The following is an 18,038-nucleotide window of genomic DNA, read 5'->3' on the forward strand; positions in this document are numbered from 1 at the left end:
AGCATCAATGCCTTTGTCTTGCAGGAACTGCTGACACACTCCAGCCACATGAGGTCTAGCATTGTCTTGCATTAGGAGTAACCCAGGGCCAACCGCAGCAACATATGGTCTCACAAGGGGTCTGAGCAGCTCATCTCGGTACCTAATGGCAGTCAGGCTACCTCTGGCGAGCACATGGCTGTGCGGCCCCCTAAAGAAATGCCACCCCACACCATTACTGACCCACTGCCAAACGGGTCAAGCTGGAGGATGTTGCAGGCAGCAGAACATTCTCCACGGTGTCTCCAGACTCTGTCAGGTCTGTCGCATGTGCTCAGTGTGAACCTGCTTTCATCTGTGAAGAGCACAGGGTGCCAGTGGCGAATTTGCCAATCTTGGTGTTCTCTGGCAAATGCCAAACATCCTGCACGGTGTTGGGCTGTAAGCACAACCCCCACCTGTGGATGTCGGGCCCTCATACCACCCTCATGGAGTTTGTTTCTGACCGTTTGAACAGCCACATGCACATTTGTGGCCCACTGGAGGTCATTTTGCAGGGCTCTGGCAGTGCTCCTCCTGTCCCTCCTTGCACAAAGGTCCTGATGCTGGGTTGTTGCCCTCCTACGGCCTCCTCGTCTCCTGATGTACTGGCCTGTCTCCTGGTAGCGCCTCCATGCTCTGGACACGACGCTGACAGACACAGCAAACCTTCTTGCCACAGCTCGCATTGATGTGCCATCCTGGATGAGCTGCACCACCTGAGCCACTGTGGTGGGTTGTACACTCCGTCTCATGCTACCACTAGAGTGAAAGCACTGCCAGCATTCAAAAGTGACCAAACCATCAGCCAGAAAGCATAGGAACTGAGAAGTGGTCTGTGGTCACCACCTGCAGATCCACTCCTTTATTGGGGATGTCTTGCTAACTGCCTATGCTTTCCACCTGTTGTCTATTCCATTTGCACAACAGCATGTGAAATTGATTGTCAATCAGTGTTGCTACCTAAGTGCACAGTTTGATTTCACAGAAGTGTGATTGACTTGGAGTTACATTGTGTTGTTGAAGTGTTCCCTTTATTTTTTTGAGCAGTATTTATTATTATCACTTCCTAGTGAGATTGTATGATACTATGTTATGACAACAAGTAGTACATTGCTGTGAATTGCTGGTCATAACTGTGATAAAAAAAATGCTAATTTTAATAGTGAACATCCAAGTAATTGCATTCCAACACTTACTTTGCATCACAATTTCAAGTACATAAACCATCTTTGTTGTCATCATTTTGAAGTTATTTTTTTCCAAAAATGATTGAGGGATTCTTTATTCTGTAGATCTGAGCCTTTTTCTTGTTGCTTTATCATTTGCAAACCTCCCTTTCTTAAATTTTAATCTTCCTCACATTCCCAACTACAATATTTATATACTGTGACTATTCAGAACTGACATTATGTTGTTCCTTTGGACCAAATGATTAGTGTAAGGATATCTCCCAAGTAGTAATTCCCTCTTATGTGTAAAGTACAGCAACAAAGGTAGCTCAAGGTAAAAGCCTTATCACAAAATGTGGCAAATCTGCTTTATATTAGAGGTATGTAAAGTATTAAGTATAAAATAAAACAGAACATTTGCAAAAAAAAATGGGGGGGGGGAGGGAGGGGGAATCCTTCAAAGCAGAAACTCTAAAGGTTAATCCTAGTTCTCTCTCATTAAAAGGACAAAGCTAAAAGATATTTGCCCCAGGAATCAGAAAGACAGAGTCGAAAATACTAAACCAGATGGTTCCAAATTCTGATTCAGTATTAGCTTAGCCCAATAGTGGTCAGTCTTATTCTTGTCCAAAAGCTAACAAATGGGCAAATACCATACAAAATAGAGATTAAGTCATGGAATTCCAACTGGACATCCTAGAGGAAAGCTCTAGGCCAGCGATGGCAAACCGTGCCAAAAGCGGGGGAAGCACGGGGGGGGGGGGGTCATGCACTGGCGTACCACACCCATAATGATATGCACATGACCCCCACACATGCATGCGCGCGTGACCCACCCTCCCATTTTTGCGGATGGACACATTTTTCGCCCTCCCCAGGCTCCAGAGGCTTACTAGGAGCCTTGGGAGGGCAAAAATAGCCTCCCCCACCCCCCCAGAGGCCCTCCGGAGGCTTCAGGGAAGAGAAAGAGAGAAAGAGAGAAGGGAGATGGGGGGGTGTATGTATGTATGCATTTGGAGATAAATGAAATCAAAAGTAAATGCAAGCAAGAAATATGGAATTTGGCTCAGATCACTAGAGCCAATCCTGCTGCCTGGAAAGCAAGTTCTTTGGAACAAGAATCATATGGTTCTCAACACAGCCACGGGTTTGCTGTGGCCACTTGTGACTGTCTCATCCTTAGCTCGGACTTACTCCACATTATCTCAGAAGAACTTCATGCTGGGGGGTGGGGGAGAGATCCACTGCTTGCCATCGCGTCAGGGAGGTGAGATCAAGTTAAGCTCCTCAATGCAGGGGCAGCATCCCGATGCCCCAGCTTTCTGAAATCCCTCTGCTCCCTTCCATTCAAATAAGTACACCTGGGCAGCTTTCGGCCTATTTACACCCGCTCCTTGAGTTTTTGCTCCCAAGAGATACGGGGCGGCAGCCGGAGAGGGGGCAATTACACAGGGCATCTTGTTTTGCATGCCCAGCTGGACAACTCCCCCGGTGCCACCAGCCTCTTTAATGCACGGTGGCTGATGGCTGTGTGTGTGTGTTTGTTTGTTTGTCTGTGTGTTTCTTGCCAAAGAAATTGCTGCTGCTGCTACCTGTATTACTACTGAGGCTGCCAGACTGCCCGTGTGGAGGAAGGAGAAATGCGGGCAGTCCGGCAGCCTCAGTAATAGTAGTACAGGAAACTTCCCAAACTTCCAGTTTGTGCGTTGGGTTATTTTTCACCTCCACAGAGTGAAACAGAAAGCTAATATCAGCTGGCCAGCACGCGCATGCACGCTGGCGCTGTAAGGCCAATGCCTCGTATGCCCTAAGAAATGGCTCTGCATGCCACCTCTGGCACACGTGCCATAGGTTCGCCATCACGACTCTAGGCTATCTCAATTTTCTTTCATCCAAAGAAAGGCAGAGCTAACATCATTTACCTGGACATGTGGTTTAGCCTTACAGAATTATAGACGCCACTACCTTACCATGAACTAACTAACTTCTGTTCAAAGTTAATGTTAATCAAAAGATATCACTTACTTCATAGTCTACCATGCGCTTGTTGGCAAGATCAGCCTTATTTCCTGCTAAGGCTATAACAATATTTGGGCTAGCTTGCCGTTGGAGTTCTTTCACCCATGTTTTTGCTCGTGCAAATGTTTCCTTTCAGAAAAGACAGAGAACAGAATGTCAAAAATACAGAGAAAAGAAAAATGTACTTCTAAAATACTACCAATATTTCAGAAGTTACTCAAACTGACTATTTTTTGTATAAAAGGAGACCTTCTGGATTTAAAGGTAGGTGTAACTACTTCAGCATTTCATTTCCCTTAGGGGCCAAATACCATTAGGAAGCCATGAAAAGACGACATCATAAAGGCAATATTCTTCTCCTATTATTAATCTGAGTTGAGGGAGTCCTCGATTTATTACCATAATGGAGCCTGCCCATTGTAGGTTAAGTTATGATAATTGTAAAGCATATCATCATGCGACTGACCCTATTTTACATTTTTTTGTGGTGAGGGTTAAATGAACTCATTGTTCACCATGTCCAAAATGGAGTCTCATGACTACGCCCTCAAAATTTGAGAACCATGTTGTAAGTAGCTTTTGGGAGAATTGTTAACCTCAAAAGGTTGCTAAGAAACCAGTTGTAAGTCAAGGACTACCACAGCTCAGATCAAGTGGCAAACTCCCCCCCCCTTTTTTTATTGAATTATTATAAATCTTGATATGTAGGTAATCCTTCACTTCCAACTATTCATTTAACAATGGTTGAACATTACGACAAGCTCTGAAAAAGTGATTTACGTCCTCTTCTCACACTTCTAACTATTGCCATTACCACCATAGTCATATGATCGCAATTCAGGTACTTGGCAATCGGCTCACATTTACAACTGATTGCAGCATTCTGCAATCTTGCATCATGCTGTGGTCACAATTCACAACCTTTCCAGCCAGTTTCTGGCAAGTAACATCAACTGGGTAAACTGGATTTGCTTAATGACTGTGTGTTTTGCTTAATGACGTTGCTGATTCACTAAACAACTGTAGTAAAAATGATTATCAAATCAGATCGGATCACATAATGGCTCGCTTTACAAGTACACTAACATAATGAAAATTCCAATCTCAATTGTGGTCATAAATCAAGGATTACCTGCATTATATTATTTCAATGAAATGATATTAGATAATATAATGAAATTCTTGATATTCTGTTATGTAGATATCACATAACATTGGAAGTAAATAGAAAAGAAAATGTATGTATTTTTTCAATATTGATTATAATTTAGGAAATTAATATTACAAGTATAATTTTTTTTCAAAGTTAAATGTAGCATTGGAAAAGATGGAAAAAAACACTGAAACATATAGTACATTCTAAAAGTATTCAGATCCCCTTCACTTTTGTCAATTTGTTATGCTGCAGCCTGATTCTACAGTTGTTGAAATTCATTTTTCTCCTCATTAATCTACACTCAGTACCCCACAATGACAAAGTGAAAACAGGATTTTAGAAATGACTGTAAATTTATTTTTTAAAAAACCCTGAAATATCACATTAATTTGCAATGTTTGTAAAAATTACAGCCTCCTTAGAAACCAAACTATAGGTGATTATATTTGCAATGATATGTGTATATAGGGGTACTATTCTTGCTTACATTTAAACTTGTATTATGTACATGTATTATTAGTTTTGCCCTTGTTGCATATTCTCCAAGTTTTATCATGTACTGGCAGAATTGTATCCTTCTTTGAACATTGAACAAAATTAATTCTTGCTGCTGTAAGCAAATAAGTGATTAAACCATGTTTTGTTGGATTTTTTTCCTAACATAGTAACTAAAAGTGGATTCATTTCAAATTTAGCAGACCCTTCCTATAAACAATACCCCCTCCCACTATATCTGCACATTAGCAAACAGTAAAAACTTACTTGGTTGGTTATGTCATATACCACAATGGCAGCCTGAGCCCCTCGGTAATACATTGGAGCCAAACTGTGGTATCTTTCCTGACCAGCTGTATCCCAGATTTCAAACTTTACCGTTGTATCATCTAGACAGACAGACTGTGTGAGGAAAGCCGCTGTAAAACAACAGAAAGTCAGTTACTGAGATGAGAACATAACACGTACAATCCTTTATATTTAAATACAAGGTTACTAAGCTGTTTGGTCATCAAATTGTTGGAGGTCATTTTTGAATGCCTATCTAATTATGTAAGGGGTAACTGGTACAGGGCTACACACAAACAAAACTGAAAGGTGTGTTGGACTTTTATTCTGCAAGCAAAGTTTGCAAGAGCCAGCTAGACAGGTAGAAATCATATGACACAGCTTTGTAGGATTAAATTATTTGGAAGTAAGATAAAGAAACGCATGCCTGAAAATTCTCAGAATAACAATATGAAGAAAAACAAACTTTCTTCTTACATGTCTCTAATTGGTAGTGAATTTTAGATCTTTTCCTATCCTAATTATCAACAAAAACATCTTCATATTTAAATGGTATTTTTAAAGGAAACCTTAGGTTTTAATTTGCAAAAATGTAATGTTCATACATAAATAATGCTTATGAAGGCTTTTGATAACTCAGTGATCGTAAGGATATACCTATAAAAAAGTTTTTAATTGCTTTGATAAGCACCCTTATCAAAGCAATTATGGGAAAGTTACTGAGTTATTTTTACAAGTTCATTATTTTAAAATATAATTTTAAAAAGCAGTGAATAGCTTATCACTCCATATATAGCTTTTTATAGACAAAATTAAACTTTAGCACACATTTTAAAATGGGTGTAATTAAACTGGATTCAATGAAATAATGGCTTATTGTTATTTGTTTATTTACAGTGCATTCAGAAAGTATTCAGACCCCTTCACTTGTGTTAATTTTGTATTGCTGCAACCTGATCCTACTGTTGTTGAAATTCATTTTTTCTCATCTATTCAGTACCAGATAATGACAAAGTAAAAACAGAATTTTAGAAATGTCTGTAAATTTATTAAAATGAAAAAAATGAAATAATTACTGTATTAGATTCTATCTCATCAATATCCCACTGGAATTCTTGAAGATGAGGAACAGAGTACTTTGGATGAATTAAGAAGCATACAAATAAATCTTGGTGTCCTAATATAGCAAGGCTAGCATTTAGGAAGTATTTAAAGCAGGGGCGAGCAATTAATTTTCCAAGGGGCCACATGGGAAACTGAAAAACTGTTCTGGAGGGTGTTGCCACTCGTCGTCCCCCCATCGCCACACTGATGCCCCATCCCCCCACTGCCACAGACTCAACTTTAATCCTCATGGACCAGGTGTGGCCCACGTCATAAAATGCCCGGGTGTGATCTAACATTTAAGTTATAGATGTTACTTCAGGAAAGAAGAAAGATTGCATGCAGAAGCCTCCTTACCTCCAATGGTGCTCTCCTGGTATTCGTGGAACTGTCCCTTGACAAAACGCAGCACCAGGCTGGACTTGCCTACTGCTGATTCACCCAACAGTACTAGCTTGAACTGGCAGATCTTGCTGGCTTGCGATTGCCCATTCGGCCTGGCAGCTCCTCTGCTGGTCATGGCCTAGACTCCAAGAGCAACGGGTGCTCCAGCCAATGCAAAGAACTACCACTACTGACCAGAGTTTGACACGTAGGAATTTCTTGCCCCACCTGCTTCAAACAGGATGACAATTTCTTCCAGTACCAAGTAGCTGACTTCTGAAATAAGAAATAGCTTAGTTAATGTTTTAATCTGTGAAGTGGACCAGAAAGGTTTGGATTTGGCTCTAGTGCAAATATATTAAGGGAATTACTTGGGAGAACTGAGTAACAAAATTAACTCAAGTCACATTGGGATAACGAGGTTAGTTTTTCCATGTAAGAAATGAAAAAGGCAACTGTAAGCCACCTAAAGTCACTGTGACCAAATGGGCACTCTGTAAATTTTCCAAAATAAATAAATAAAATAAAAGGATTTGCAAGCACAGACATAATATTCTTTTCCCCTTGCTTTATGTGTAACAGGGTTTAGCCCATAAGTGGACCAGACAACCCAAGTCAATTAAAATAAACGCAACAAAAAAGTAGATTAGATTCTTGCTTTCCCTTGTATTTTACCTAAGCACTGCACAAAGGAATCAAAACTCTGAAGTCCCGGTGCCCAATCTTTAAGAAACAAATTATTTTTCAAACGGATCCCAGTAGAAACCAAACCTTTAAAAATATCAGCCTTCCGGAGTAAAAACTAGAAAGAAAAGCACCACCATGTGTGTGTTGAATCTCTGTGATCAATGAGTCAGCAACTCATGCAGATCTTTTTCTTGCCTGCATTCCTTAAGGTGTAGCAAGCAGCTCTTGGCATGGAATGTCTGTCACATCATGTGATGACCAGAGAAAGACCCAAAGGGCTGCTACATCATTGAACTCGGGCAAATATTACTTTAGAATTGCACTTAACACCTCAGTGTCATTAGAAATCTGCCCAAGATTTATAGGCAAACTGTCCCTGCAAACTTCATTAATGTAGAAAGATCAGTTTTCATCATTTTTTTCCCAGGCGAATTTTTCTTCATACCCAACCTGATTTAAAGATTAATATTTGCATTGGAATGAAATTAATGACATATACAGAAGCTGAGTTTTGCAAATTCCTAGATAACCCATTATTACAGCATTTTTGAAAATTATTTGAGAATAAAATAGATCACAACTGTAAAGTCCTCAAAATCCACCCAGAAGCTCCATGTTGTTCCCCACTGCATCCATCTGACACAACTAAGACATACATTTTTCGCAGAACTGTTATCTTTGGCATAAATAACACATATTAAACTAACTGAACCTGCTACCTGCTCAATTCTTTCTATTTTAAATTCTATTATTGTTCTGGATTCACAAACAAGAAAAAGAAACCAAATCGTAATGAACTCTTAGGGAAAAAATCCGGGAATGAACTTCTGACCCGCAGGAAGTGAGCTAGCATCTTAATATGTCTACATTGAAGGGAACCCTATTGTATGATTTACATATGATGCAAGATATAGCTAGAACAGAACTTCTCTGCTGCGTTCTGCTCTTTAGGGTCCACTTGAGGAAAAAACTGAAAATTACAAAGGCCAGGCAATTCTTAATATGACAAGTTTAGGAAACTAATCACTGAGAGAAATAATTTTGTGAAAGAAACGTTTAGTAAGAAGAAAACTAATCAATTACTTTTATGCTTTCTTTAACTTTTTTGATCTTTTGCAATCTTTTTTCAATCAAGTTTCAAGCTATTTGTCTGTAATTCTTTTTCTATTGTCAAAATGGAAGCAAGGAGATAGAAAAAAAGTATGCTTATGGCTTTGCAAAACAATGCTGGATCCAGATCCATTTTGAGAAATGCGTGCACAGGATGCTGTACAAACTCACCCACTGTAACTCAGCATACTATTCAGACCACACCATTAAGGCCTGTTGAACAATGGCTTAAAGTTCTTGTATATACAAGTATACACAAGAATAGTCCTTGACCTATAGTCCTTGACCTATAACCACAATGGAGCCCAGAATTCCAGTTGCTAAGTGAGATATTTGTTAAGTGAGTTTTGCCCCATTTTACGAACTTTCTTGCCACAGTTGTTAAGTGAACCACTGCAGTTGTTAAATTAGTAACCAAGTTGTTAAGTGAATCTGGCCTCCACATTGATTTTGCTTGTCAGAAGGTTGCAAAATATGATCACATGACCTTGGGACACAGCAATAGTCCTAAGTAGGAATCAGATGTCAAGCATCTGAATTTTGAACATGTGATCATGGGGATGCTACAAAGGTCATAAGTGCAAAAATGGTCATAATTTTTTTCAATGCTGTTGTAACTCCAAATAGTTGCCAAATAAACTGATGTAAGTCTTCGATATATATGCCTGTATATATTAAAATTATATATTGATAATAGGTAATTTTATTTATGTATTGCTTTATTTATTATATATTTACTTACTTCTGATTATGTGCTCAATCAAGTTATTAATTCTAAGCAATGGCATAGTTATGCTAAGTTCACATATTGTATTAGATCATAAACAATGGTTTATGAAGCACAATGGCTGAATTCCCATTAGGTTTACAACATATTAAGTTTTAGCACCATGCTGATTACAGTATAAATTGTGTTTAGATCTTCTGAGCATTGTTCATTTTACTTTGTATATGTGAATGGGAGCAAAGAAGTCATAACTTGTTCTATGGCAATGATCTCATTCTTGAAACCACACTTTAATGTTCAGTTATAGATTGTAGTTGAGATATGAAATAAAATAGAAATGAGCTTCAAGGCTTATGGTTGAGATATGTTCTCCACCAAAGCAACCCACGGAAATAAATACAAGACAAGATAAAGCTAAAGAAAGAAGGAAAATAACTTAGGAACTGGCTGAACAAGTTTATTATTTTGCTTATCTGCAGGACTGATCCTGGCTCAACAAATCATAGTTCAGCACAATGCATGAATGCAGCCAATAAGTAACTTTCATATATCATCTAGATCAGGGATGTCAAACTGGCAGCCTGCGGGGCGGATGCATCATGTGCAGGCCATGCCCCTCTCCCAGCTCCACAATAGCAATAGCAGTTAAGACTTATATACCGCTTCATAGGGCTTTCAGCCCTCTCTAAGTGGTTTACAGAGTCAGCATCTCGCCCCCACAGTCTGGGTCCTCATTTCACCCACCTTGGAAGGATGGAAGGCTGAGTCAACCTTGAGCCGGTGAGATTAGAACCGCTGAACTGCAGATAACAGTCATCTGAAGTGGTCTGCAGTACTGCACCCTAACCACTGCGCCACCCCGGCAAAGGGGGAAAACATTGTGATACATCACATGACAGCAACATGATACAGAGAGTTTGACACCCATGATCTAGATGCTTTGGACAGTCAAGAAATGAAAATCTACCAACAATTATGAGTTCAAATTCTCTAATTAATAACAAGATTCTACTTTCAATATAATAGTAGTTTGGTGTAAGACTTCTGAAAATGCGGAATGTACATATTTTGAAATGTGGATAAATTCTGTTTGGATGTATGTTCTCCAATATTTAAGAATTTATTCCAAAGTTTCATTGGGAGCAGTAAGATAATATAAGGGAAAACTGTAAGCCAAAACAAAAGTACAATTACCATCATACAACTGGAAATTATACTCGGACATTTCCTGACTTTAAGGTTTTAGGAAATTACTCATGCAACAAAACATTATAACATTGGAAATATTAAAAAGAAATATTTGAAGAATGGAGCCAGAAACTAGTAACTATAGTATCAAAACTGTCAGTCTGCTTCTATGGACTATGTGCAAAAGAAGTTAAGGAAGGAATGACAGATTGTTTGGGGGGGGGGGGGGGGAAATTATCTAACAAGATAGAGAAAGTACCAAAAGTGGAACTACAAATGACAGGCCAAACAGATGATTTTGAAAATGATGTTTTACTAGATATAGAAAAGAAACTGACTGCAGTTTTAAGAATGAAAGGGGAAATATAAATGATGAATCAAGAAATGACTAGGAAAATGCCTTCTTAGTGGATTTACAAAATAGGATTGTGAAAGCCTTGAAGAAATCTGGGTGATGAGATAAAAGAGAATTGAAATCAAATCCTACGACTATATTTGATTGAGTTAAAGATTAAGATTAAGAATAAAAGAGTTTATTTACTGTTAAGAGTTTATTCAATCAAGGTTGAAATAACACATTTGGTTCTTGCAATCCTTTATGGATGTTTTGCTGGATTGAAAACTTGATGTTTTATGGACTTGACATAGATAAGGAATGGCATATGGAATGAAGAGATATCTGTTTAACCTTATGGGGGTGATGAGTTATTAAATGTGTTTATCTCTGTTGTGATGAAATTTCAAATCACTTTAGATAATTATTTTCTGTGTATTTTTTGCACTTATTTTACTCTTTTCTTCTCTTTCTCCAACTTTAGTTTGCATTAGTTTTTACTGTAATCAAAACTCTGTTTTTTTAAAGGAAATTACTCATGTAGCTTTGTTCTTGCAATTGTGGCCTGATTCATATAGTGCATTAAGGCTGTATTCTTGCATAGGTTGTTGCATAAACTCACTGTAATAATTTATTCAAATTATACATAGCATAATGTGGGAAAGCCTGTTATTATGAGATTAATCTAAAACTGGAGATCAAACCCAATGCAATATTCAAGCATTGACGAAAAAACTGCTGAAATTACAACTGACAAAAAACCCTAATATGTAATTTTATACTACTTTTCTTTAAAAAGAACTTTATTTGGAAGCCCTTTTAGCAAATACAAGCTATGGATAGAAGCATTCTAGTTTTAGTCACATGTTACTGTAAAAGGATCAGAGGCACACGCCCATGGAAAGGTTTCATACGGAAAGATGAAAAAAGATAATTCAAACTGGAAATGGATTAAAAAAAACCAATACAACACAAATATTAGTTTAGACATTTTACAAGATAACATATCCTTATGAAAGACTAAAGCTATTAATGATATCATAGCTAAACAACCATCGCACTAGATCAGTGATGGCTAACCTTTTCCCCATCGCCTGCCAAAAGCGAGGTGAGCGCGCGGGGTGTGTGTGTCGTGCGCAGGCATGCCCACCCATAATTCTATGCACTCAACCCTGTGTATGCATGTGCGACACCCACTCTCCCCCCCACTTTGGTGCGCGATGGACCCATTTTTCACCCTCCCCAGGGTCCAGAGGCTTTCTAGGAGCCTGGGGAAGGTGAAAACGCCCCCCCCCCCGGAGGCTCAGAGGACGAAAAACAATCCTATGGAAAACCCAAAAGTTCAGGAATGGACTTCCGGGTTGCCCATAGGGCCGTTTTTCGCCCTCCAGAGGCTTCAGGGAAGCCTCCAGAGGGCGAAAAACAAAGGCCAAGGTCAGCTGGCCAGCGCGCGCATGCACACTGGAACTAACAGGGCAACGCCTCACGTGCCCTAACAAATGGCTCTGCGTGCCACCTGTGGCATGCATGCCATAGGTTCACCATCACGGCACTAGATGGTAGGAACCTACAATGAAAAAAATACCGTGTTTCCCCAAAAATAAAACAGGGTCTTATTCCCCCCCCGAAACAAGCGCTTGGCCTTATTTTGGGGGAGGTCTTATTATTTTTGAGGTCCAGGAGGCTCCTTAACCTCAGCCTGCAGATCAACTGATCCAGAGAGGGCCAGAAGTTCTGTCTCTGTTTCTGGCACACTCTTGCCAGCCCTAGCGTCGCTGGGCCTGCTGCTCTTTTTGTACCCGCCACTAAGAGAAGGGGCGCGGTAGCTAGGATTTACGGGAGCAGCATCCAAGAGGCTGTTCTGTGTAGATGGCAGGTCCATGTGGGGCGCATTGGGCATGTCCCTCCCTTTCCCCCAGCAAATGGCAGGGACTGGCTGCGCATGCGGTTAAATATTTTCAGGGGAGGGTTTATTTTAGCACATGCACTCAAAAGCTCGATTGGGCTTATTATCCGGGGAGGTCTTATTTTGGGGAAAACATGTGATATTGTTTTCACATTCATTTTGTGCACTTTTCACAGGCTTCTGATTGGCCACATTGTTGGACTATTTGATCTTTGATGAGATTCAGTAATTATCAATGGTATTCTTACTCTTGTCAACTCAGTGCATTCTATATAATCATATTATTATTATTATATTATTATATTTTATATCTTTATTACTTTATGAATAACTCAAGGTGGTGAACATACCTAATACTCCTTCTTCCTATTTTCCCCACACAACCATCCTGTAAGGTAGAGTGGATTGAGAGTGTGTGACTGGCCCAAAGTCACCCAGCTGGCTTTCATGTCTTAGATGAAACTAGAACTCACAGTCTCCTGGTTTCTAAGCTACTCTAATGCATAGAATCAATATAAAATCTGAGCCTGACAACCAAGAATTAAGTGGGCTGTCATTCAACACATTAAGATAATCAGATTGGAGAAGCCCAAAATATATGCTTGTCAAATGCAAGCAGGGGTAGAATTTACTGAACAAAAAGCAAACCAGCAATGTATGGACGCACATGACAAGAGAGTCAGGTGCAGTTTACCAACTATCCACACACACCTGGAAAAAACTTCTGGAGACAGCTGGTTTGTATGAACTGATGTGAAAAAGAATGTGAAAAAGAACTTTTGAAAGAGTTCCATAGACTTAGGGTCAGGTAGACTATTAAGATGTTACCCAGCAACTTTAAATACAGCTAAATCTTTTTCAAGACCTACATTTAACTATAAAAGAGATGAAAAATGAAGGTGTTGGCATGCTATCCGTACTTCTTAGACAAGCTTCATGTAGCTGATACTAGTCTATTCTGGCACAAACTGGCAGACACATTATGCTGCAATCACCTACATTTTCAAAAAGATTCCTAGACTTGTTTAACATATGTAGCAATTCACTTATGGTCACAGTATGAACCTACTGTATAGAATCATTACTGAAATATTAGGAACAAATTTATAGCACACAGAGTTAATCCAATTTGCTTCCATTTGATGGTGTTAAAGGTTAGATATTAAAGGTAAAGGTTATATCATTCCACAAAAATATAGTAAAATAACTTATCTGGTATTAATGAAATTAAAATTAAAATACTTTAATTAAAAGTATTATTTCTTTACCAGAAATATCTCAAAGAAATAGAAGAAGCTGCCAAAATGGTTTCTGTTCCTAGAAATTATTTTAGGAAGTCTTTTTCTTTTTTAACAGTCATCCTTATAGCAAAGTCAAAGTCCATTTTCTTATTCAGCAGAAACACAGGGCTAGCATATTTTGCTTTGCTATATCTGCTGCAACAGGCATCAAAATGCCTTCTAGGTGATTTAATCAGGTACTTTTAGAGGTGATCTGATTAGGAAACATAGTTACTAACTGTGCAAAGCCATTACATACTGACTATAAGCCAAAATAACAAGAATTTATCAGCCACATTCCAGTTAGAGGCAAGGTACAGATTGAAATGAAAATGCAGCAAAAAGATTAATATTTCAAACACCCATGTATAAACATACTGGCTGGACAAATAACTGAATTAATAATAACAGATATATTCATCCCTTTTGGGATAAGCAACCTTATGCAAAATGTAAAGGGGGGGATAAACAGTAAGGCAAAGAAAAAAACAGGAGAGGAAATCTCACTAGATTTGACACCAACATGATTCAATATACCTCACCATACTTTTCTAACGTTAGTTCCAGTATATATAGATTCTATGCAATATTTCATAGATTTTCTTTGAACTTCTCATACCAGGATTCCATCAAGCATCTCTTTTATCCATTCCCTTTCTCACAATTATTTTAATCTTTCTTCAAACATTTATTTTGTAATTCAACCATCATTTATTCTACCTACATGATGAGGCTCCATGTAATGGTCACTCACTTTTGTACTGAATTCACATTCATTCATCACTCATTTATTCTTAAGCATCTCTTTGTGATATCCTACATCATGATTGGATTACTTCAACATATTTCTATGTTTCAACTCTCATACTCAATTCTCACTTGTATATAGCCAAGTAGATTATATACTCTTTTATATGCAGTTATTGTCATTTATTCATTCATTTGAATGTGTGCATGCATGCACACATACACACACTTCTGACATCTGAATATCTTAAAATTTATCCACCAATTTTCTATCCTAACTCCATCCATTTACCCAAACTTTCAAGATATATAAATTCATCTACAAGTTGCTCATTTTTTTTCACAATATGTTTTATAGGTAGTCTTCAATTTATGACAATTGAGCCCAGAATTTTGATCATAGGTCATTGTGTTCATAAGACACATGACCAGATTCAATTTTATAAACATATTTATAATAAGTTAAGTGAATCTGCAGTCATTAAGCGAATCACATGGTCATAAATCTGAATACAGCTCATCCAATGCATATTGTTTTGCCAGAAAATAGTTAAAGTTCAGAACACTCAATCATATGGCCACACTATAATCGGTCATAATTGCAGGCTGCTTGCTAAGCACTCAAAATGCAATCACATGACCATGGATGTGTGTGTGTATCAGGTAGTAGTGGTGTGTAGTCATAAGTTCAAGAAGTCACAATTTTTGAATGTTGTAACTTTGAATGATCATTATGCAACTGGCCATAAGTCAAGGACTACCGATAGATCTTTCAATAGTTCATCCATTTTATCCTATTAAACATGAAATTTATTTGACCTAAGAATTTTTATATCCAAATGTGATGTTATATCCTTCATACAACTCAACAGCTTGCACTGCCTTGATTTTTCACAATAAGTTACACAGCTTCTTGGGTTATGGTATCTCTATATTATCCAGGAGAGCATAACATATTGAATTATGGAAGCAAAGCCTTTCTGAAGTTGGTTGGACACTGAATTATCCCACTCTTCTCTGTTAATACCAGATGGAAATAGTCTCTGTGGTTTGTGCTATTAATCATACCGATTCTAAAAGTGTGGAAACACAGGAAATTAGCACGACACTCAAAGACAATTCAGCAGTGGGTGACATCACCAATCTTATCATTAGCAATCAGAATTAAAAGGAATGTCAGACTAAAAGCAAGGAGAATCACACATTTGATATCTTTGAAAGTCACTGGGCAAATGGTAATGTATAGTTAAAATGATTAGTTTTGTTTCTGAAGCCAGTAACACTAATAAATAAAATTCAGAAAGCAAGTAAGAAATTACCATGTAGGATATAGGACCATTTCTGCCATTTTCTTTGATGGAATTCCTAATGCTGATTAACCATCTGAATGTAGAAAAAAAGCTGGAATTGCTAATAGTTCCTTGGAAATTTTTTCCTCATATAATGTAACATTGATTCTGATTTCATTCTACAGTAGATGTATACTAGATTCTTATAGTATACAACTAAGATGGCTGGCAATGGAAAAGTCAAGAATTTTATTTATCCACCAAATGCTGAAGCACACAAAGTTTTTTGTAAGCTTGTATAAGAAGAAGTCCAGAATTAAATTTCATGTCTTGGGAAATATGTTCACCAGCCATTATTCATTATTTACAAAGAATGTTATTTTTGAGTCATTTTATAATTCTACACAGCTAATGTTAGAGCTAAACTGGAGTCTTTGATTATAGCACCTTTGTTAGCCATGAGATTCTTGTTTAGAGGTTCCACTGATGGGTTTTCCCTAGAAAGGTAGCATACAATATTTAAAATATAATGATAGATTTGCTTCAGTTTACAACAAATGGTTCTAGATCATTTCCCTTGCTCCCTTGTGATTAAAATTAATTCGTAGGAAATAAACATTTTTTCAGATACAGTGTTTAAAGATCTGGGTAGTTATATAGCCAGTTCCCAGGTTAAGAACAAGCTCCGTACCCTAACTCTGTCTTTAATCCAAAATGTGTTATTTCAGTTAAAACAGATTATTATAGTTGTACTTTTGCACATCAGGGATGCACAGTAAAGCAACAACCTTGTTTACAATTTTAAGTTTCATATTTAAAACTGAGTTAGAAGGGAGAGAGACTTCCAGCAAGGAGAGCCCCAATTCAGCCACTGGAATTCAATCTTTTACTATTCTAAAGGTAAAGTAATCTGACTCAAAATGGTGGATAGCATTTTCCTTCCTTGAGCCGATGAATAGTTGAAGCCACACAATGCTTCTATGAACCATTGAAAACAGACCATATATTCTATTAATAGCAATAGCAATAGCAATAGCAGTAGACTTATATACCGCTTCATAGGCCTTTCAGGCCTCTCTAAGCGGTTTACAGAGAGTCAGCATATTGCCCCCAACAATCTGGGTCCTCATTTTACCCACCTCGGAAGGATGGAAGGCTGAGTCAACCCTGAGCCGGTGAGATTTGAACCGCTGACCTGCTGATCTAGCAGTAGCCTGCAGTGCTGCATTTAACCACTGCGCCACCTTGGCTCTAAAAACGTATGCACTATTTCATGACGCTCATGAAATCATTAAGCAGTTTCAGAGGTTTGACTCAAAAGAGTTGTCTTTAAGATGGACATTCTTAATGTTGGACTTCCTATACAGACTTTCTGGGAAAATATTATCATAATAATACCAGAATAATGTTCAATTCATCAATTTTATATGCCTAAATAATTCTGTCCTGAAGATTATTTTATTCCATTTTTATGAAGATAACTCACCTATCATTTCGCTCAGATATATAATCCAGGTTTAACAATCTCAATATAAGTTTGTAGAGATTTGTCAAAACATGATTCATATCTTTTCTGTTACACTGGAACTGGTGTGTCATTATTATTTCAATTCAAAACCACTGTTTTAGCAAACCACTACTGTCAGCAGTAGTTCACGAGCCCATTCTGATTTTTCTGCAACACACTCAAAACCTGGCAGTGTTCTTCTTCTGTACAAGTTGTATTTCCTTCTGACTAAATTAGAACTGGAAAAAATAAGATTAACACTTCCTATCTTGCTCCAGTGAAGGCCCTTTCTGAACAGGCAGTTTTCTGCAGGAAAAGAAACTCTCCTTGGGACACAGTGTAAAGAAATTTAGCAAAGAAACTCTAACCTTTGGACAGGAAAGATAAAGATAATGTGATAAACTGGACATAACATGAATAGTAATGAATTTTTACATATGGAGCATTAGTTAAGATGGGGCAAGCATTTACTTTTGCCAGTATTAATGAGTTACGATTAACCATTTGTGCATTTGTTAAGAGTCAATCTTTTTCTTTTAATACCTTGATACCAGTTGCTACTACATCCAAAATGTAAATCAGAATGGTCTTCTTTTCAGAAATCCTTCCTTTTATAAGTTCTATTCT

General features: G+C 37.9%; 1 protein-coding gene across 1 annotated transcript in view; it reads right to left on the minus strand.

The window, feature by feature from the left end:
* The window catches only part of RAB5B (RAB5B, member RAS oncogene family), a 31,860-nt gene that overhangs the window by 9,525 nt on the left and 4,297 nt on the right, over positions 1-18,038 (minus strand). Inside the window, exons 2-4 of the mRNA XM_087710273.1 lie at positions 6,610-6,912; positions 5,128-5,279; positions 3,216-3,338 (exon numbers count right to left, since the gene is read on the minus strand). Of these exons, the coding sequence (XP_087566399.1) occupies positions 3,216-3,338; positions 5,128-5,279; positions 6,610-6,772 (438 nt within the window). The 5' untranslated portion in view covers positions 6,773-6,912. The remainder of the gene's footprint in view (positions 1-3,215; positions 3,339-5,127; positions 5,280-6,609; positions 6,913-18,038) is intronic.

Source organism: Thamnophis sirtalis, unplaced genomic scaffold (genome assembly GCF_051295495.1).
Source record: "Thamnophis sirtalis isolate CommonGarterSnake01/CBP01778 unplaced genomic scaffold, rThaSir2_p1.2 scaffold_3, whole genome shotgun sequence".
NCBI lineage: Eukaryota > Metazoa > Chordata > Lepidosauria > Squamata > Natricidae > Thamnophis > Thamnophis sirtalis.